Source organism: Falco peregrinus, chromosome 3 (assembly GCF_023634155.1).
Source record: "Falco peregrinus isolate bFalPer1 chromosome 3, bFalPer1.pri, whole genome shotgun sequence".
Taxonomy (NCBI): domain Eukaryota; kingdom Metazoa; phylum Chordata; class Aves; order Falconiformes; family Falconidae; genus Falco; species Falco peregrinus.
In genome coordinates, this window is record NC_073723.1 from 57535268 (window position 1) to 57557272 (window position 22005).

General features: G+C 41.2%; 1 protein-coding gene across 1 annotated transcript in view; it reads left to right on the top strand.

Annotated features, from left to right (window-relative positions):
• The window catches only part of ABHD3 (abhydrolase domain containing 3, phospholipase), a 29893-nt gene that overhangs the window by 2993 nt on the left and 4895 nt on the right, over positions 1–22005 (top strand). The window contains exons 2-8 of the mRNA XM_055799063.1: positions 1602–1765; positions 4422–4604; positions 6334–6379; positions 9214–9326; positions 15188–15361; positions 16011–16059; positions 16143–16308. Coding sequence (XP_055655038.1) covers positions 1602–1765; positions 4422–4604; positions 6334–6379; positions 9214–9326; positions 15188–15361; positions 16011–16059; positions 16143–16308 — 895 coding nt within the window. The remainder of the gene's footprint in view (positions 1–1601; positions 1766–4421; positions 4605–6333; positions 6380–9213; positions 9327–15187; positions 15362–16010; positions 16060–16142; positions 16309–22005) is intronic.

Sequence of the window (22005 nt, forward strand, 5' to 3'; positions counted from 1 at the left end):
GGAGGGCGGCGGGGCGGGCGGGCTCCGCAGGTGTCCCGCCAAGGGGGACCCGTCCCGCGAAGGTCACCTCGACCCGCCGCGCTGAGGGGAGGCAGCCGGCGCCCTTCTGGCCCGGGGAGCGGCGGCACCTGAAATGGCTGAGCGGGGGCCAGGGCGCTGCGCCCCTCTCGTCCTCACACCGCCCGGTCCTTGCTCTGGAGCTGCCGCGCCGGGTCCCGGCTGGCCGGAACCCCTCGCCCCCGCGCAGGCCCGTCTCCGCTGCCGGGCCGGGCCGCACCGCGCAGCGCCCGCCGGGGCGGGTGAGCGCCCGCCGAACCGCTGAGGCGTCTCCTCCGCTGGGGCCCGTCGCTGCCCCCGGGGCCGGCCGGGCTGAGGCAGCGCCCGTCTGGCCGTGACCGGCCTGAGCGGGGAAGGGGCTGCGGCCTCGGGCCTCCCCGAAATGCAGTGGTGCCGGGGGGAGAGCTTCGCTGGGGCGACGGATTGGCAAGGGAGCTCAGGAGCCCTCCCTCCACAAGAAAATCCCGACCAATTTGGTTTACTGACAGGGCAGGTGATAAAGTGGTTTGCTGCCCTTGTGTCTGCCTTTGGTACCTTTGTAGATACCTTTGGAGCCACTGTTGCAGTGCTTTGGGAGCCAGGACGCTCTCGCATTGCCTTCTCATCGGAAGGGGTTTCGCAGATGAATTAGGCATTCACAGATTACAGGGATACAGTGAGCCTGATCTGATCTAAAGTGGCCCCCTGGTGAGAGTGCCTCATTGAATGCTTAATCAGCTGAAAATACGCATATCAAAAGAATTATGACTGTTGAAGAGGTGTGTTGCTACAGTCCTTCCCAGAACTGGTTAGAGCATAGCCTTCCCCTTCGTTGAGAAGAGGGTACTTATTTTGGTCAGAGGAGAAAAGTGGGGGGAGGACATGCCGCTGCTGCTGTGTGCTTGGACCGGTTTTCTTCAAAGCCTCTATTATTGTCCTATTAATGCTTGCATGTTGGAGACTCAGTGTAAAAGACAGGTTTAAGAAATGTGGTTGCTAAAGCCTGAGCATGTTTGGTATACAGGGATTTCCATATTAATTAGTATACAAACTTAACTTGTAAGAAAAACCTCTGTAAGCAGAGGATTATTAGAGATGAGTAATCAATGCAGTTGTATACTGTAGTGTGAGATGGGGGGAGTGTCCTACCAGGTTAACATAGGTACTGCAGGTGCACAGTCAAAGTACATGGATTAAGCGTCATTTCTATGTGGTGCAAGAAAATTAATTCAGTAAAATCTTGCCTACTGTGAGGCAGTGTGGTTTTGATTTGTCAGTGAAAGACACAATACCAGTAAAAGCAGAGCTAGAACAGCATGTGATTAAAAATAGGTAAGGAATCTGTTATAGTTAGTGGGTTTCACTTTTCAGTTGGGCATTTTGGTGTTTCATTTGGGTTTTGTTTACTTATCTCTTTACCATAAAGGAAAAAGTGTTGCAAATGATTATACAAAAGAGATCAGTTTACTGGGAGAGGATTTAAACAAGGTTTAATTTCTTTCTTTATTGGTTGGTTGGTTTGTTTTATATGAATGCCCATGCCTGACTTCAGTCTTTCTTCCTAGAAACCCCAGTTGGTGGCCAGCAACGACCGTTTCTGCCGCTTTCTCGAGGAGTATTGCCCTGTTGTGACAGAAACTTACTATCCCACTATTTGGTGCTGGGAAGGTCGAGTGCAGACGCTCCTGCGTCCCTTTATCACCTCTAGACCTCAAGTACAGTACAGGAAGTAAGTGCCTGCCTTTTGGAAAGTGATTGATTTGGTAGCCAGCAGTTACCTTACTCTGCTGTGTCACAGCTACCCTCATTGCTCAAGCTTGTTCCTACGTTTTTGCTTTATGCCACGTTTTTGCTTTATGCCACGTTTTTGCTTTATGCCACGTTTTTGCTTTATGCCACGTTTTTGCTTTATGCCACGTTTTTGCTTTATGCCACGTTTTTGCTTTATGCCACGTTTTTGCTTTATGCCACGTTTTTGCTTTATGCCCACCTTTACAACTCCATTGTAAACTTGGAACCATCTCTGTCCTGGATAGAGTATATAGTAGGTTTAAAAGGTCAGGGTTCCCAAATGGCTCTATTTTAGCTCGGAGAGTTTTGCAGTACTGAAACATTGGTGACAGTATAGGAAAACTGATGTGGGTATATATTCAAAGGATCACACAATGGTTGAGGTAGGAGAAGACCTTTAGAGGTCACCTTGTGCAACCCCGCTGCTAGCAGGGCCACCCAGAGCCAGTTGCCCTGAATTGTGTCCAGACAGCTTTGGAATATCTCTAGGGATGGTTACTACACAAAATCCCTGGGCAACCTGTGCCGGTGTTCAGTCACAGTCACAGTGAAAAGATTGTTTCCTGATGTTCAGAGGGAACCTCCTGTGTTTCAGATTGTGCCCATTGCCTCTTGTCCTGTCAGTGGGCACCACTGATAAGAGCCTGGCGCCATCCTCTTTGCACCTTCCCTTCAGGTATTGAAACCCATTGATAAGATCCCCTGAGCCTTTTCTTCTCCAAGTGAGCAGTCCCAGCTCTCTCAGCCTTTCCTCATAGGAGAGATGCTCCAGTCCATTCATCATCTTTGTGAACCTTTGCTGGACTCTTTCCAGTATGTCCATGTCTCTCTTGTACTGGGGAGCTCAGAACTGGACCCGGTAGTCCAGGTGTGGCCTGGCCTCACCAGTGCTGAACAGAGAGGAAGGTTCACCTCCCTCAACTTGTTGGCAACACTCCTCCTAAATGCAGCCCAGGAGACTGTTGGCCTTCTTTCCTGTGAGGGTGCATTGCTGGCTCATGTTCAGCGTGGTGTCCACCAAGAATCCCCGCATCCTTTTCTGCCAAGCTGCTTTCCAGACAGCCGATCCCCAGCCTGTACTGGCGCATGGGGTCGTTCCTTCCGAGGTACAGGAGTTTGCACTTCCCCTCATTGAACTTTAAGAAGTTCCTGTCAGCCCATTTCTCCAGCCTGTTGAGGTCCCCCTGGATCAGTCACTGGGTGTATCAAATATTCTGGTGTTTGAATGCCATCGTTTTGCAAAGGTCATGCAATCACTCTATCTGTCCAGCGAACCAACCTTAATCATAGCATGGCCATGTTCAGTCTTGTTTTGAATATATAAAACTTCTGGGATTTTCAGAGTAACTTTCACCAGTGGGGTTTATGTTGTGTTCTTCGATGCCTCAGTTCTAAGAGGGAAAAAACCCTTACATTTATTGTTTGTCCTCAGCTGATCTCTCTCACACAGAAATGAGGCTTATTCTGGCAAATGAGGCATTTGGCACAAGACCTAAGGAGAAGTACTTTTATGCGCCGGAACCTGGATGCAGCACAAGTTGTTTCAGCTCTGTTTGCATGGTAGAATAGATTTAGCACTTAGCAGCTTCCCTTAGTTTTAGTAACTAGGAAACATTCCAGTGGTATGGCCATGTTCACTTTTTCTAGCCCTTCTTGTATACTCTCTTATTTCAAGGTTTGTGAGGGAAGAACATAGTTCCATGGGGCAATGCTTATTTTGTACCATTTGAGATTGTGTTGGCAGTACACACCAGCATTGCATCTACTTCCCATTACTGAAAAAGGGCAAAGCTGAGCTAGTAAGTCCAACAAGGCTGATGAGCTTTAAAATCTGGAGTAGGTGCTATCAAGACTTTAAAATGAAAAATTAAATGCAAGGTCAGCTTACGTTCTGGTAATTTCTATACCAACTCTCTCATACAATGTCCTCATTGCTGGGCAGAGGGAAGATGTTGTATGTTTCTAAAAAAATAATGAAACTTTCTTGTCATTGTTTAATGCATGCTTAGCTTCTTGGGATATTAGAATATTTGTTGCATTCTTAAGATACATGGTTTAAGAGTGCATTCTAGCAAAGTTTGTGGAGATACAGGGTGAAAGATACAGTAGTGTGTCTGTCTTCTGCATGTTTAAAACATAACAAAGTGCTATTCATTATATATGCTGTTTCTTTGGATAAAGAGAAAAAAATGTGCTAAATTTTTAACACATTTGCCCGCGTGCTATCAAAAGATTCTTGAATAATCCAAAGGAAATCTGTGATACACAAGCCTACATAAAATAGAAGGCAATGCCAAAAATCACATTAGTTAAAGCTTCCAGTACATCAGCAGCACTTCATCAAAGGCCAGCTCTTAGTTTACTGTGAACAGGAGTTACTCCACAAATTGACTGTGCTAACTCATGTCAGCTGTAGGCATGACTCTTTCTGAATGGCAAACATGCAAAAATGCGTAGTTAGGTGGCACTTTGAGTATTAAAACTTAATTAAAAATGCGGAATTCATACCTTGTAATTTGTACACTGTAAGCACTCTCAATAGTCTGCATGTATTTTTCAATCTAATCAGTGTTGTCTTGAAATGTGCCTTTCAGTGAGCTCATTAAAACAGCAGATGGAGGACAGATTTCGTTGGATTGGTTTGATAATAATGACAGCTTATATTATCCGGATGCCAGCACAAGACCCACTGTCCTGTTACTGCCTGGCCTGACAGGAACAAGCAAGGAATCCTACATTCTTCATATGATCCATCAAAGTGAAACGCTGGGATATAGGTGCTGTTGCATTTCATTGCTAGTATTTTTTTTCTAATATGAACAGCTATTAGTGTATATATATGTATAAGGTGCCTTCCCAAGGCAAATGAAATCTAAAGACATTAGTTTACATAAGGAAGTATTATTAGTAGTAATAATAATAATAGTAGTAGAATTATGTAACAGGCAGTACATTCAGAAGGGCTGTTTTAGTATCTACAGATGTGCCCCAGAGATTGCAGTGAAAGTAAGTTAAGACTGCATAGGCCTTTCCTGCTGCTGCTTCAGTTATAATACCAGTATTTGTGTTACCTTTACACTTTCTAGAGAAGGGGGTTGTATTCAGCTCCAAGAAGACTTGTGTGGATGGGTTGCTGGCAGTCAGCCTCGAAGGAGGTCAGCTTCTGAATGCCAAAATTGCTTGATTCAGCAACCTCAAGTCATGAGTTCAGAAAGGAGAGCTAGACTACTCTTACTGATGGTGGTTAAGAGGTTTGTCACCTCTTAATTTTCACTGCTTAATTTAGTTTTATTATTAAAGCTTCTGGTCCGAGTTGAGTAAAATAAGTGGATTACTTGATGGGTAGATTCCTTTATGTAATCATTTTGCAGCTGCTGTGCTTTAAAATAAGTTGTCATTGTGCCAGGATCTGTATTTAGAATATTACAATTTGTCTTTGCAGATTGGCTTCTGGTACTGACTATAATAAGTTTTCAAATGTGTATACATGAGCTTTTATCTACATGTCTGGCTATCTTTTCTCTGTTCGGAGGTTTGGATAACTGCTTTACTAAATTGTGAAAGTAAAGTAGCACTTTAACTGTTCAAAGTACTTTTTAAATCACTTTAAAACTTTAAAAAATATCAGAGGAAGAAATCAGCAACTTCTTACTATTAATTTTTTGAGTATTCCTGAAATACCTGTGTTTGATCACCTAAGAAATGAAGGTATAGCATTAAAAAGGAGACCTTTACATCAGATTTCAACAGAATGCTATAATTTTGGTTTTAAATAGCAACATTTGAGAAAATACTGAAGTAAGTAATTTTTCACGCCTTTGGCTCATCTAAAATACATATATATTATTTAACAAAATTTTTACACTGAGATGGTAGAAGAGTAATAGAAAAGTAAGATTCATTAAGAAAACATAGTTCCTTAAATCATGGTAATACTGCTAGAAAATTCAGAGTCCCACCAGCATACAGAGAACAGAAACTTCTGCTATACCAGACAAAAAAAATCCCATCCCCAAGAACCTATGACTTAGATGCAGCTGTCATAGTTTTTATTTGGCTCATTTCTTGCTATTTAATACAATTATGTAGCTTTAGAGGATGTCTGCACATGGATCTCTGACGTCCTCTTTCAGAGCACTGCTTCAGGCTCAGCACTGCACTAGCAGAGCTTATGGCTCGTATTTGGCCAGCTCAGGGTGCAGGCAGAACAAGATGCGTGTACCATCTTCAGGTAAACCCTGGGGCTCTCATCCTGCGATCTGACCTCGACCAACAAATCGCAGAGCTCATATAGAGTCCCACTGACTTCAGTGAACTCCATTTTGGTATAAAGGTTGTTTCACACAGGTCAGACTTTAGGATCCATAGGACAGTAAATATTTATGTACTGAACTTATTCATAGAACTGGCTTATTTTATATATTTTCATTTTTTGTGTGTGTTTAAGTTATCTTTTTCAATGGAATGAACAATGTGTATAATTTAATTTATTGTCTCAATTTTTAGATGTGTGGTTTTTAACAATCGGGGAATTGCTGGTGAGGATCTTTTGGTAAGGATGACTTCTAAGATAAACATTTCTCACTTAGAAGCGGTATATATGGAATCATTTGTGTCTATTTGTATGCCTGGATTTAAATGAGAGACACTCACAGCATAGGTTGAAAATGCAGAGAAGAGAATCTAGTCATCTGGTAGATCAATCATGTGCCAATATTAGTCTTCTATTTTAAAACTCAAATGACGTCAACTGGTCAACACAGTTTTTGTGAACATTTCATTTTAGAAAATAATTTGAATTATTAATATCTGTAACATTAAAATGAACAATCCCTACACTTTTCTTTCAAAAAAACCCCTACACTATCTAAAATGCACAGATCCGAGAAACTGTTCAATCAATTTAATTTTCTCCCATTGTTTTAACATACAAATCCAAATATAAGCAATCATAATTACTTTACCAGTTGCCAATATGAGTTTAAAGTAGATTTTGATATGGTTAAAAAGTTGTGCCATAAAAATTGATCCGTATTATATTATACTGAATTAATGAACCAGATTTATATAGATAGCAATATCCTAAAATTTAAATGTGTTCTTGTATTTTCTCAGCAATTATGACATTTTTTGTCTTTGGGACAGACATATCATGCTTGCTTAGAAATAACTGGCAGATCCACAGATGACAAGTTCTTGAAGCTTAACGTTTTCTGCAGCTAGGGACAAGGCATGATGAAATACTGCTGAATAAGCTTTGTGTCCTCGTATGCGTTTTGTTGACGGTTCTGCAGCTGGAATGAATGTGCATAATACTCAGTATTGTTTTGCACTTTTTAATCCCCTGGCTTCAAACTTTAAACAGCTCAGAATGTTACCCCATAATCAGATAAAGCATTTCAATGCAAATATTGCCATGTTAAGAGTAGTTTTCTGCATACTTTTGGAGATGGATCTACAAAGCAGTTTTGTGACGCACAAAGTCCTTATTGGTGAATTTCTGAATCATTAAGAGAAAAGATCTCTTGTTTGGATGTATTGTGTGTATTATACTGTAATCAGATTTACATCTTTAAGCTTTCTAAGATCTTACTGTGAAGCAAAACAGCTGAAATTATCACATTTTCTACAGAGGGGTTTCTACATTTTAATATAAAATCCCTAGTTAGTGAGTTTAAAGCATAGTTGAGCACCACAGTAGAAAGTAGCATGCAAGTAGTTCTTTGGTAGTCTTTTTAAAGATAGATTCAGATTTACACCAAATAATAGCTATTTAAAGACTCAGTTTTAAAAGGATATTCTCATTGGTTATTGAAAGTTACTGTGAATGATTGTTAGGAAATAGTCAAATATTAGACTGACCACAGCCAATGTGAGCTAAGACAGTGTTTTAAAGTATCTTCATACAAGTAGATAGAGAGACATTAAAGAGTCAGGAATTAACTAAAATTATAATGGAGGTTATCTCTCTAGTTTTATAACCTTTTAATCAAATACACTTTCACTTAGAATACATTAGACCCTAGTTACCAAAAATAATTTATTTTTCCATGTAAACTCAACAATTTAATTAAAATAAAACACATTCACACTGTTTATAATTAACAGGGTGTAAAACAGTGAAGAGTGATTTTGTGTGGATGAGAACTGGAAATGCAACATAAATGGAAATCAAAAACATCTTCAGCTTTAATTATCAAGATTTAGCTTTTTGTTCCTTTTTCTTACCTTTGACTTCAACATTTAAATATTCTTGTTAAATATGTTTTAAGTAGTTAGTTTCATCTAATTAAACCTGTTAAAATTGCCCACAAATAGCCAGACTATTTAACAGAAAGCAATTTAAAAAGAAACCTTAAAATACATTATTGCTTCAGGCAGCAAATAAGTCAAATTAACTCATAATTAAGTTTTTACATATTTATTTTTAATGTTTATACTGAATTTGGGCAGGCCAGCCACTACCTATAGTTAAGTCAAGGTCACTAACACGTTAGTTGCAACTCCACAATTAAAAGTTCTTTTTTGCTGTAGAAAAAATCTAGAGAACACCTAGAAAAAAATTCTTATTTTGCTGTGATTCTTATTGTACCTGAAAGGACTTACCTCCCTTAAACTGCTCCAGATAGTCCCCCAGATTGTGGCCTGTAGCAGTTGTCTGTGCAGGTGAGGCTCAAAAGCTGTGCTTGTCCTTCAAAAGCAAGGAGGGGGCTTACCCAAATCTCAGTGATGCCAGTGGAAGTCATTCCAAGTCTCAGTTCAAGATTTGAAGAGACACTGGTGATAGACACAGAAGGCATAATACATGTATTTCATTGCTTTAGTTAACACAGTATTTTAGTAAATTAGGTAAATGGCCCTGGTGAATTTATTAATCTATTTATTTGCTTTGTACTGTGTGTAGAATCTAAAGATTGGCTTCTTTTCAAATGCTAGCTGAAACTTGAAATCTAATATTTTATTCTATATTTGAATGTGGGCGAAGATAGTAAAATTATCATTATAACTTTATTTTCTGTAAATTGCAGCCTTTATGATATGTTTCCATTTCCTCAGGGTATTTTAAAAATATTGGTGCCTACCTAGTTCTGATGTAGTTCTGTCTAGTTTAGCTCATTGCTCTGTGTTCAGATTTTGTCTAATGACCTGGAGGTCGCAGATACTGAGATATTTGTCACCTGTTTTGTTTTGTAATGATATCAAGTATAACTCCTTCCTCCACCTCCTTGCGAAATGCTCTGGGTTTGTATTTGCCATTATGCACAGCCTCACAACAAATGCTAAGTTTATCTTTTTATATAAATGATCCTCTGTTCAGTTTGCTTTGTCTTGGAAGGATAATACAAAAGCTTATGATAGCATTTTTTTCCCTCTGAATCCTTACAGACACCAAGGACTTACTGTGCAGCTAACACAGAGGATTTAGAGGCTGTTATTTATCATGTACACAGCTTGTACCCCTCAGCTCCGTTCATGGCAGCCGGTGTTTCTATGGGAGGGTAAGGTATTGTGTAACACAAGTCTCAGCTTAACTATGAGTGTAAAATAAGACTGTTATAGCCTGATTGTAAATTATTACTCTGCAATTCTTGCATTACTTACTGAACTACAGCTGACTTGGGTCTGTCTCCAACAGTCAATATTCAGAAGACTTTTAGAAACTTCGTATCTTTAAGGCTTTTAGCTCTGTGTCATGGAAGGTCAAAAGTGGCCAACATTCAAAAGTTGAGGAGGGTGGAGAAAGACTGAAAACACCAACAGACTGATTGACAGCCAGACAAGTAGGCAATACAATCGTTGGAACCTATGGAGGCTGTCTTTGGAACAGAGGAATAAAAAATAGGAACTGGAGCTAACATACCACGTTTCTTAGCAACCTCTGGAAATGACAAGGTTTATCTTCACTGTGTTTGGGTTCTGCAGTGTGTGGGTAGGTTAAGCTGGAAGAGATGTGGGTATCTGTCTGGCTCGGAAGCAAGAAGTAGTATTGTTGTTGAAACCAGTATGGGCTGATACAGCATGTGTTGTTAAGACTCGCTGAATCCTGGCTTCTCTCCAGAAAGCACAGCTAGAACAGACAATGATAGCACAGTTTCTTAGAAAAATCACTGCTAGAAGCTAGAAGAAATGTTCAGACAGCCTCTTTAATTAAAGTCATAGGAGAGAAGAACTTCCATTAGAAATACTGCAGACACAGTGGTAATTTCCTGAGACTTCCCTTCTTTCTGATAAGTTTTATGGAGGGTGGGCAGATATAGCTTTGTATATTGACATTAATCTACTATCACCTTGTAGGAGCTTTGAGGTAAATACAAGTTTGGTCAAGCAATGTAGTTATTGATAATCAAATAAGTGACTTGGAAACCTTTTAAATCAGGCCAATCTTTTTCCATTTGTGTTGCTGGGATTTTGCCATTGTCTTCAGTATGAAGACATATGAGTCTCTCCAGTATGTCCGTGTCTGTCTTTCATGGAAGCTCAAATGGGGCACAGTACTCCAGATGCAATCTCATAAGTGCCAAATACAGGGACATAATCTTTTCTCTAGACTTGCTTGTTTTGCTCTTACTGACAAAGCACAGTATGTTGTTAGTCATCTTCATCGCATCAAGAGTGCATTGCTGAGTCATATTCTGTTTGCCCAGCTTGTTTTCAGCTGCTCTCTATCCAGTCATTAATCTGTCCTTGGTGCAGGACTTTGCTTTTGCCTTTGTTGAACTTCATAAGGTATCTGCCAGCCCATTTCTCCGGCCTGTTGAGGTCCCTCAAGAATGGCAGACATGCCTTCCAGTTCACTAACCACTCCCCACAATCTGACCTGCAAGCTTACTAAGGGTGTGTTCCATTTCATCATCCAGTTAATGAAGACATTACACAGTATTGGCCCCTGAGGAACACTACTAATATCTCATCCAACCACTCCAGTTGGACTTCAAATTCCTGATCACAGCTCTCTGAGCCTAGTGGTTTAGTCAGTTTTCTTTGCACATTGCAGGTCACCTATTCAAACCATGTCCCTCCAGTTTGGCTACATGGAGACCAAGAAAGACCATCAAAAGCCTTGCTGGAGTCAAAATAAGCAACATCCACTCCTTTCCTCTAATCAGCGAAGGCAGTCAGCTCATCATAGAAGACAATCAGGTTGCTCAGGCATGCTTTGTCCTCGGCAAATCCATGCTGGCTGTTATCGGTCACTTTCTTTAACTTTACATGCTTGGAAATGGTTTCCAGAGGATATTTCCAAAGTGCTGAGGTTAGGCTGACTGGCCTGTATTTCTTCCTCCTTGCCATTCCTGTAGATGGGTGCCTTTTTTTGCAGGCATCAGGAATATTCCACAGCTGCTGCAACCTTTCAAAAGTAATAGAGAGCAGTCTCATAATGACATCGGCTGCCTCCCTTTGGAGCTTTGGTGCACCTCACCTGGTCCCATTGACGTGTCTATGCCCAGTTTCCATAACTGGGCCCTAATTTGATCTTCCTCTGCCATGAGTAATACTTCATTCTCCCACACTCTGCCACTAGGCAAAGGGACCTAGTAGGCCTGAGGGCAGGCATCAACAGTAAAGACAGGGAAGAGAGGTAGCCTCTGCTTTTTACAAATCTTTTTTTCACTGGGTTCCCTGCTCTGTTGAGTAGTGGTCCCAGGAGGGATTAAAGACTGGTCAGCCTAACTTCAGTTCTTTGAGAAGATCCTCTGGAAGTCATTCCAAGCGTATGAAGGATAAGAAGGTGACTGGATTCATCAAGGACAAAGCATGCCCAAGTGATCTGATGATGACTATCTTCACTGATGAGGGGAAGGGAGTGGATGTTTTTTCTGAGCCTTTTTTTTGTACCAATACACTGAGAGAAGCCTTTCTTGTTGTAGAAGCCTTTTTCCTGTTGTCCTGCATAGTTCTGTCCCTTGCTAGTTCTAGCTCCAGCTGAACTGCAGTATTCCTAACTGTATCCCTGCATGCTTGGACAATGACTATTTCTCCCAGGCAGCCCACCCCTCTTCCACCTTCAGGATACTTCCTTCTTGAACTCAAGTTAGGATTTTTTTTGTTCCTCCATGTGGTCTTCTGCCACTGTTGCTCAGCTTCTTTCCTATCACAATGTACCACACTTGTGCTTTATGTTCAGTTATCCTTAAGGTCAAACAGTTTCCCAGACCCCTTTGCCCATCAGGACCATCTTATCATGGGATCCTGCCAACCAGATCCCTGACTAAATTAAAGGCAGCTCTCTCCAGTACTGTAATTTTGCTGCTTACCTTCCCCACTCACTTTTGATCTTAAAAATCCATCATCAAATAATCTCAGCAGCCAAGACTGTTCTGCACCTTCCCATACCTGATGGGTTCTTCCTTACATGTGTGTAGCAGATCCACAGAATATTTTCCCTATTTGGGTCATTGATTGCATATCAAAAGATTGTCCTCAGTACTCCCTAGAAATCTGGTCTGCTTGTGCCTTGCTGTGGCAGGTGGTGTTGGGATAGTTACAGTTCCCTGTGCTCAGTGATTATGAAGCTTCTTTTAGCTGTCCAAAGACTTGGATTCTCTATTTCCTCCTCTTGATCAGGATGTTTATAGCAGACACCTAGTATGATACCCCCTTTGTCAGCCTCCTATCTGATTTCGATGTATTAGCTCTGAATTGGCTTACAACCTGTCCCAGGGAAAAGTTCTGTGCATGTAAATGGATTCTTTGTCTGAAGTGCAAACCCTCCTCCTTGCCTTCAAGGCCTTCATGAAGAGTCTGTTTGCATCCATCATACATAGTCTTGTCTGCCTGTGAGTCCTCCATGTCTCTGTGATAAAATAAACTTGTTCTGTGGCTATGCACAGATTTCTATTCCTATTTTTCCTATGCTGTGTGTTCATGCATGTGCTGGTATGTGAGATGGTCTGCAGTCATGCTGCTTTCTCAGGGAAGTGCGAGACCCTCCCTGATACAGGCTGCCTGGGGAAGTGTTTGAGTCACCATCCCTGGAGGTATTTAACGACTTGTAGATGTGGCATTAGGGAGATGGTTTAGGGGTGGACTTGGTAGTGTTAGATTTACAGTTGGACTCAATGATCTTAAAGGTCTTTCTCAACCTAAATGATTCTATGATTATGCTTCATCAGGGCATGCCAGGCCTTTTCTTCTCTTCAGGCTTTGTTGTCCATCTCTTGACAAACCTCGTTTAAAACTCTTCTTCACAAGGTTAGCAAGTCTGTTGGTTCTTATCTCATTTGGCACACTATCTCTCTGTAGCTCAGACTTGAATGCGAAACGTGAAATAACATGCTCTATTGCAAAAACAGGTTTAATTGGAAATGGTGAAAGCCGAAGAAGCGACTGCAGTAGAGGCTTGTTTCAATGATGAGATGCAGATTTAAAGGACAGTAGTTCTTCATGGGTAGGGTCATGTGTGGTGCACAATTACACTAGAACTAAGAGGGCCAGGGTGTGGTAGATGAAGAACCAGCTTTTCAGGGCTGAAGGTGCAGTGGAAGCTAGCTGCTCTGTGGCTGGTACAAAAGACCAGTTCAATTCTTGGTGTCATTTCTGTCCTTGGCTTAAACTAGTTATGGTATACTAAATAGTGGTGAAGTCTGTTGGTGTGGGACACGGGATCTGTGTTGTGTCCTGGCTATCTTGCCACCACCACTGGGCGATTTTAGGCAAGATGTTCCACCATCCTCCTCCAATGTTTTTGAAGTCCTGAATCACAAAGAGAAAGCATATGTTTACTTGTACAGATAACTGGAAGAATCTCTCATCATCCACATGGGACTGTTTCCATGCTTCAGAATTGATTGGAGCACTTGCATGTTTAAAATTAAGCAGGAGCAGAGATCTCACCAGGGGTGTATTGTGAAAATCATCCACTTGTCTTGATCTTAGAATAGTTTCTATTATCTATCCCTTTTCAAAAATTTCTGAATAGCCAGTTAATCTATATAGGACATATTTGCCTAATTAAGAAATATAAACATTCACTTCACAAAGATGTAAATGTAAATGAAAGCCTACTTGTTCTACTGATCTTCAGTATGTATTATTTCGGAAGGGACTTTGTTTTTCAGCATAAAGATTCCTGAACCTTCTCTCTATCACATATGTTCTGTGAATTCCCTTAGAATTGGCTTCTACTACTACCGCAACTTTGTTTTTATTGGTTAATGGTTCAGTGTTTTCACTGTATAGACTGGCAACTCACAGGTTCCTCCTCTTCTGTGGGTGAGAGGGAACACATGCTGCCTAACTCCTACATGTGCCACAGGTGACTCCTCACTGGGTTCAACAGTGTAAGCTGATGGCAGGAGCCCATTCCCAAGTGCTGTTAGCTGTTCTTTTCTTGCTGGTTCCCACCAACTGACAAGTCTTCGGTAATACCAAAGACTAGTTTCCCTTTTGTACTCTATGATCTGGTAGGTAATGCACAGGGATAGAGTCTCTGTGATGGCAGGCTGGTTCGTGATGTTTTTGCTAAAGGTTGCTGTCTCCTGAAGTATGGTAGATGAAGCCAAGGTGCAGAGTAGTGGTGGCCTAGGGAGCTATATTAAGTTGTAGAACCTGTAATGCTTTGAGTGAAAGGCTTGGTATTAAAGTGGTCATTGCAAATGTGGGGCCACAGGCAGTAAAGTAAAACTTAACAGCTTTTCTGTTAGTATTTTTCTTTTACTCTTTCTGCTATTTTCATTTTTCTAGATTTGAAGGGTCAGGTACTGGGGAACTCTCCCCTCTCCCCCAGGTTGCAGCTGGTCAGAAAGGCAAGAGTGAAGCTGTTTATTTGGCTCATAATTTTGTGTCACTAGTTTTATTTGTTACCCAACATTTCATTCTTTACATGGTTTGTGTTAAAGAACAGCTGTGTTCTCTCATATATGTGAGGTGGGGTAAAATGTATTACCTTCAAATCAAAAGACAGCTTCGTAGTGAGGCAGGCGTGCCAGGGGCAGCTTGTATTTGTCAGGCACACTGATAGATTTATCAGATCAGGAAGACCAAGAGCTTGTAAAATGGTAAAATTTACTAACAACTTGGGAATACCTGTTCCATGAGTAAGATACATTTATTTGACCTTTTCCTCCCTTTTAGTGATATAAATAAGACTAGTACATCTCTATTTATTTCTAAATGCACTCCTACTCACATCCTACACAGCGCACTCAGTTCCTCCCTGACAGTAGAGAGAGAAAGTACACTTCATGAGCCATATGTTGATTACATTGACTACCTTTTAGAAGTATTGGGCACAGCTGTAGGGCTGATACAAGAAACTATTGAAAAACAGTCAAAAAGGTGGCTGATTGTTATATTTGCTTTAAATTGAAGAAAACAATTTGATAGTATATATGTTTCTGTTTTTCATTTCTGTTTGTAGCATGCTTCTTTTAAATTACCTGGGCAAAACTGGCAGAGACACTCCTTTAATGGCAGCTGCAATTTTCTCTGCGGGTTGGAATGTTTTTGAATCTGTAGAATCTCTGGAGAAGCCACTAAACTGGCTTCTTTTCAACTATTACTTGACTACTTGTCTACAATCCTCTATCAGCAGGTGAGTTGCCTTCTGAACTATTTAGCAAGGTGAAAGGATGTTAGCATGAGATCTACAGCAGGTATAATATTGGCAAGATTAATGCTGTAACAACACTTTACGTAGCTGTTCTGTGTGCATCTTCTGTAAGTTTTGAAATCAAAAGGGTCTTTGCAAGAAACACTGTCATCAATGTGACTAAATTTCTCGGCTCCTCAAGGATCTTGGCACAAGACAAACTCTTGTGTGTTTATGGATTAAGCAAATGGATTTTTAATTTTTTTAGACATGCACATATTGACTTTGAGTATATATGTGTATATACTAATTCTTCTAAGTTGGCATTGACTGCAAAAATATGGAAAGTACTAGTTCACCCTTTGCTTTATAAAATTATTTTTTGTATTCCCAAATATTTAGTTCTCTTATCTTTGGAATCTTTCTCCTGGCTTATCCAGATTTTTACTATGTTGCTGGATGTGCCTGCATATGAATGAACAAGTCTTCTGTTATTGGATTCCAGACAGATTTTTAACATGACAGAAAATTAAAAACAAGCATGTTCTTGTTAGAGAATTATTTTTATAAATGTATCTGTAAAGCAGAGAACTTCTGCATCTGTTTATATAACAAAAAGCAAGCTCTTCCATTTTTTTCTCTTTCTTTTTAGGCATCGACAAATGTTGGAAAAATTATTTGATATGGATCTGGTGATGAAGGTATGTGGGAATGTTATTTCTGCTTTAGCTGGGTGCTGTTTTCCAAATGCTGACAGTTTCCCTATTTGAATTCTGTACTTCAGGCTAGAACTGTTAGAGAATTTGATAAGCAGTTCACTTCAGTCATGTTTGGCTACCGTACAATTGATGATTACTATGAAGATGCTAGCCCGTGTCGCAAGCTGAAGTCAGTAGGCATTCCAGTGTTATGCCTAAATTCTGTGGACGATGTTTTCTCACCAGGTCATGGTAAGTTTAGGCTTTGAAAAATATATCTATCTGTCTATGCAATCATTAAGACAAACTACATAGGTCTGAGAATGAGCTCAGACCTGTGTGTGGAGGTGTTATGTTACTTGTACATAGGTTCAAAACCTCCAGGAATGGTTCAGTCTTGCAATTTACTTACAGTGTAAAAGACACGTATAAAACAGCCGATGATGCGGAGACCTGATTAGTAGAGAATGCAGAAGCACATAGGGTGGCAATTAGCTATAGTAGAGTCTTTACAGTCAAAAGAAAGAAATATGCATATTTAGGGTGTGAATTATCTCATGGTAAGGAAGATACCAGATGTATTGCCCTCTCAGAAGCATCCATTTCTATTCACCAAGTACAAAGAGAGCCTATAATGAAGAACTTGGATTCAGATGTCTGGATTGTAGACATTCAGGGTTCAATGAAAGTGAAAACAAGTATTTTTTTATTGCCATTCTTCAGTCCCTACAAAGAACGTCTGGGAGTTGCTTGTGTTTCAGATGACCTGAAATCCTCAGCTGTTGATCTCAGTGCCACCTTCAGTGCCTGAAAATTAAGTAAGAAAAATTAAGTAAGAAAAAATGTAAGTTAGCATGTAAGCCAAAATCTAGGGTAAAGGAAGAGCGAGAGTGAAGGTGAGCTGCTGGAAGGAGGCACGTTGGAATCAGTAAGAATCTAACTAGAAGATGAAGCAGCAATGTCAGCTAGTGACAGATAAGGGAAAATGGAGTTTTCAGCCTTTCGCCCTATTTTCTGCCAAATGTGATCATTATGAACATTTTGCTTTTGCTATGAAGTTCAAAACCTGTTGCTGACTGTCTTAAAAAGATATGCTTGTTCCTGCGGTCTGTGTATTGGTTAGTGTCTGAGAAGAGAGGGAGAACAAAAGATAATGTAGAGGAAAACCACTGTGATGAACAGCTGGTTGAGGGGACAGTCTTCACAGTGAACACTTGACATCTTTAAATGTGAAGTTTATACACTCGATTTATTTCAATGAAGTTTTCTTCTGCCACAGCAAGTCAAGTGAGATTCTTGTAGAATGAGTCATGAAACCAAAGCGAGTAGGCAAACAGATTAGAACAACAAACAGAAGAATGGAGGAATTGGAAGAGACTCTGTTTGTGTAGTTTTATCAGTGTGCAGATGTACAACACATACAGAAACATGTACACACTTACATTACTGTTTATAGTTTGAAGACCTGTTAGAGACAAATGTGACATGAAGAAAAAAGGGCTGCTCCAGTCAAGTGCACTAGAGACAGTCTGATTTCTTCTCTTGAACGAAAAGTATCCATGCTATGCATGAACAATATAAAGAGGTGACAGCCACCTAATGTGAGGGGAAAAAACGGTGACTCTGGATAAGCCAAACACTGGTAAAAATTGGTTACACTGGCCAAAACAGAGGCTTAAAAAATTATAAGATCTGGGCAAGCATAGCAAGATTCTTCCAGAATACTGCATGCATCTTTAATAATTTGTGGTTCAGGGACTTTCTGAGACAGAGGTAGTCCCCCTTTGTATTTACTAGCTTCTGTGGGATTTCCCCCCGCCCCTCTCCCCCTTGAAATTGGCTAGTTGCTGGTTTTGTTATAAGCATATAATGTTCTGGAGATGAGACTGGATGGGGCTGTGATCCGAAAATCTGTGTCCAAATATAAAATTTGGCTAGTGATTCTGAAGATAAATTTTTATGGGTCTTATGACCCTGGGGATGACTTTCCCCATAGTACTGCAAGGTGAGTGATCTGTTGTGCCATGTTTCTGCCATTAAGTATCTTAGAGAGGGAACAATGGCTTCACCTCTATGTTTAGATCTAGCTCAGTTTGCGGTTTCTGTTCTAAAGTGAAGTGGTAATTGTGGCAGGAGTAAGCTAGCTAATTAGTGCAAGTAACAACAGCAGTGAAAGGGGCAGTGTCCCTCTCTCCCTGGAGGATTTGTTAACCTTTTCCAGCCTATTATCACTAGGACTGGGACCTTTGTTAGTTAGATTAAAGCTAGTGCAGATACTCCATTCCCTTGTCTCTTCATTTTAGAATATAACCTCCAGCTATCAAGAGCTAAGCATTCACCTTGACCCCATGAAATTCAATCTGAACACAAGAAGACACTTTTTTTACTGTGAGAGTGGTCCAACACTGGCATAGAGGTTGTGGGGTTTCCATCTATGGAGATACTCCAGACCTGACTGGACGCTGTCCGGCGCAACCTGCTCTAGGTAACCCTGCTTAAGCAGTGGGTTTGGACTAGATGATCTCAAAAGCTTTCTTACAGCCTCAACAGTTCTGCGATAGTGTACTTTGGCTAGCCAAAAGATTGAGTCCCCTGGAGTACAGCTGTATCAGATCTCTCCTCCCTCAAAGCTGTTCCTTTTAAAAGAGACACAACTCTTGGTGAGCAGTGGATTATAGGGATGATCTTTTGTGTAAGACTGAGTATCAAACGTGTTGTTGAATGCCTTAGAAGTCTTGCAGTCTGGAGGGAGGTGAGGCATTTCTGAAACAAGAAGTGTTAAGAGTCTGTTTTAATGACTGTCCATCCTCTCCTGAACTCTGACCTTAACCAGCCTTTCTCCATGAAAATGTTTGGGTGGTTAGGCATTCATTTCTTCCTTGTTCACAGAGTTAATGCTGTCGGCTGTAAATAGTCATCCTTGTGGTGCCAAGTTTACCTTAGAAAGGGCCACCAGGAAAGTGTTGATTACAGTTAATAGCATGACTCTATTACGTGTGTCTACCCTTGGCTCCTTTTTCATTTGTGCTATGCACCCTCAGTGTGAAACGTGCTGGCAGGAGACACAGGGCACCCTGATTAGCAGCTTAGAAATTATGGCTGCTGCCATCAGTTACTGGAGTTCATTCATCTCGACACTTTTGCAGGCTGTTTGACGTTAGCAAACATAAAAGACTGGTGTTACTCTGGGAGGTGACTTTATTCTGGCAACTGGCTTGTTTTTTCTGACTTAAAAGTGTGCGGACACATGTAAACCTGTGGCAACCACAGGCAGTTTCCGTTTACAACTGTATAAAGGATTCAAAGCCACAAAATTTCTTCTCATTGAGACCCCAGCCTTCTATTGACTTTGGGGACTGGTTATTTCATGCCTCATTCCTCCCAGGAATGCCTACCAGCTTTTAGGCTACCTTCCACCTCTGTTGTAGATAGCTGTAGTTTCCAACAGCTGGGAAGCAGGCCTAGCAAACTCATTAGGGAGAAAGCTGTGCCAGAATTCTGTTCCATGTAAATATCCTTTATAAAGCCAGCCACATCTAACCTGCTCTAACAAAGCTTGGGGGATACAAACCCAAGTCTGCTTTGTCACTACACAATATGGACCTAAAAAGAGGCTTCCCTTAAAAAGTGCAGATGGGTGCCTTTTACTCTGCTGCCTCTTACTACCTGATCATTTCTTCTCATGTAGCTTTTTAGTAAACTTTGTACTTCCCAGCAAGTATTTTTGAATATGTTGTGAAAACGTGCCCTTTGGTCTCAATTCAGTATTAGGAAGAAACAATTCATTTGCAGCCCTTCCTTAATGTTGCTGTTTAAAGTTCATGGAGCTTGGCAGCCAATGTATCTGTAGTTTAACTCAGGAATGCAGTTCTCACATTGCGTAATGCTAACAAATGCTTTCTTCATTGCATGACACTTCTCTCACCATAACTACTTTAAATAAACCATTGCTTCAGGAAAGTCAAGCCCCGATATTTTCTGTGAAAAATAAATCAAGATGGAGTGATAGCATTCATTATCAGTGTCACGTTTAACTTTTCATCTGAAGTGGCATTTTTTTCCTTAGAGACTTTAAGCTGCGTATTAGGCATCTGACTTAAATTTCATTTTACTAATGCTTAGCTAATTGCCACTGGTGAGCGTTGTGCCTGAGCTGAAAGCCTGTACTTGATGCAAAGTACCATGCCAGCTCCCTCCTGATCCACTGTGCCAAGTAAGTGCACGTCTGAGGCTCAGTTACACTTTTTCTTGAACTCTCTGAAGCTTTTCTGTCCCTCTAAATCAAACTTGGAGTAAATGCTCTTAGGTGTTATTTTGCATTCTATTATGTAAACAGCACAGTTGAGTGAAGTTGTCTGGAGAGACCAAATGGCCAGGGAATGGCCAGACATATAACAATTAGGGAAAGAGTTTAAGGAACCAGGAGAAGTCAACCAAACAATGGAACAGCAGGTCTGGTAGTAGTGACTTATTTAAGTCAGTGCTACTTCACATGTATGTTCTTCTACTGTTCTTTTTTTAAAAATACTTTCCGCAAAGAATGTACAACAAATTGATTTTGAATGAGGTAATTGTGCACATGTATATTTACACTGTGGTTCTGCAATCCCAAGTAACAGGTCTGTGCCTGCTGGATCAAACAGCAGAACAGATTTTGGTTAGTAGAAAGAGAAGTACAAGGACACCTGTGTACAAAAATGAACAGTAGTATCTTTTAACATGCCATCCTGTATCCTAGGGTGCATCACATCCAGTGCTGCATTTGTCTGCCCTTTACTTTGCAGAGTATGTTCTGTTGCATTGTGGTTTTATTTGTGAATGGCTAACAGTCCCTAGAAACAGCCCTGAGAGAAGTACCACACCACTCCAAGCATAATTTGCATTTTGGCTCTGGAGACCAACACAACATATTCAATTCTCTCCTGAGAAGCTGCAGAGCAAGAAACTCTGCTGGGGAGGGGTCATATGAATGGTGACCTGACTGTATCAAGACTGACTGTGCCAAGGGCAGGCTCTCCTGTTCACCACAGGGGAGGGAAGAGCAGAGAGGGAACAGCCGGTCAGGCTTGGCACCTACTAAAAATCCTCACTGCATATGGAAGCAAATGACTGCATATTCAGCAGTGCTACAGCTTGTGATAACAGTGATAATCTGTGGCAGGATTCTGCTGTAAACACATGCTAATTAGAAGAGAGAGAACTTCAGTACGGGAAGATGACATTCGTAAAGACCTGTGTGTGGCTCACACCTTGACCAGGCACAGAAGATAACCAGCATCCTAGCAGGGGTAGCCTTCTAGGAGAGAGCTGCTTTAGCTGTTTGGAGGCAGGCATAGTATTGCCAGTCAGTTTGGGAATGAATAACCACCAGCAAACTGATTTGGGAGCTATCGTTATTCTTGGCAACCTCTGAATGACAGGTATGCAGAGGTCACAGTGAGCTTTGCCTGTAAGGCCTTCCTCAGCTGGGTTGGCACAGTAGAGGAGACATTTATTGTCATCTCCCTTCCACACACCCAGCAAAGAAGTTTCTTATCAGGAAAGGCTATTTCTCTTTAAGCTTTGACACTAGTCTGACAAAGTGAATGACCTTTGGTTTTGCACAATCTTAGCTAGTGAAAAGGTGTGTTCAGGCCAGTACACAGCCGATCCTGAACCCATTAGGATGGATGGAGTTCTCATGTTCTCTCTGGTTCTTGGAGATCAACTCTGCCTCCCCTCATGCACTCCTCCCCATACCCTTGTGTATAAGCCTGTTCATGAAGTCTCCTCAGTGACCAGGAAGACAGCTGCAGAATGGCTGTGGAAAGCACGATTCATTGCCTGAAGCAGTAATGGGGGCCTTGGGCTTGAGTCAGATCCCCACTTCCCTGTCGGGATACTGTTTAACATGGCCCACATGCTACTAGAGGGAAGATGAGCAGATCGCTTGGTACAGATAAGTGGGCA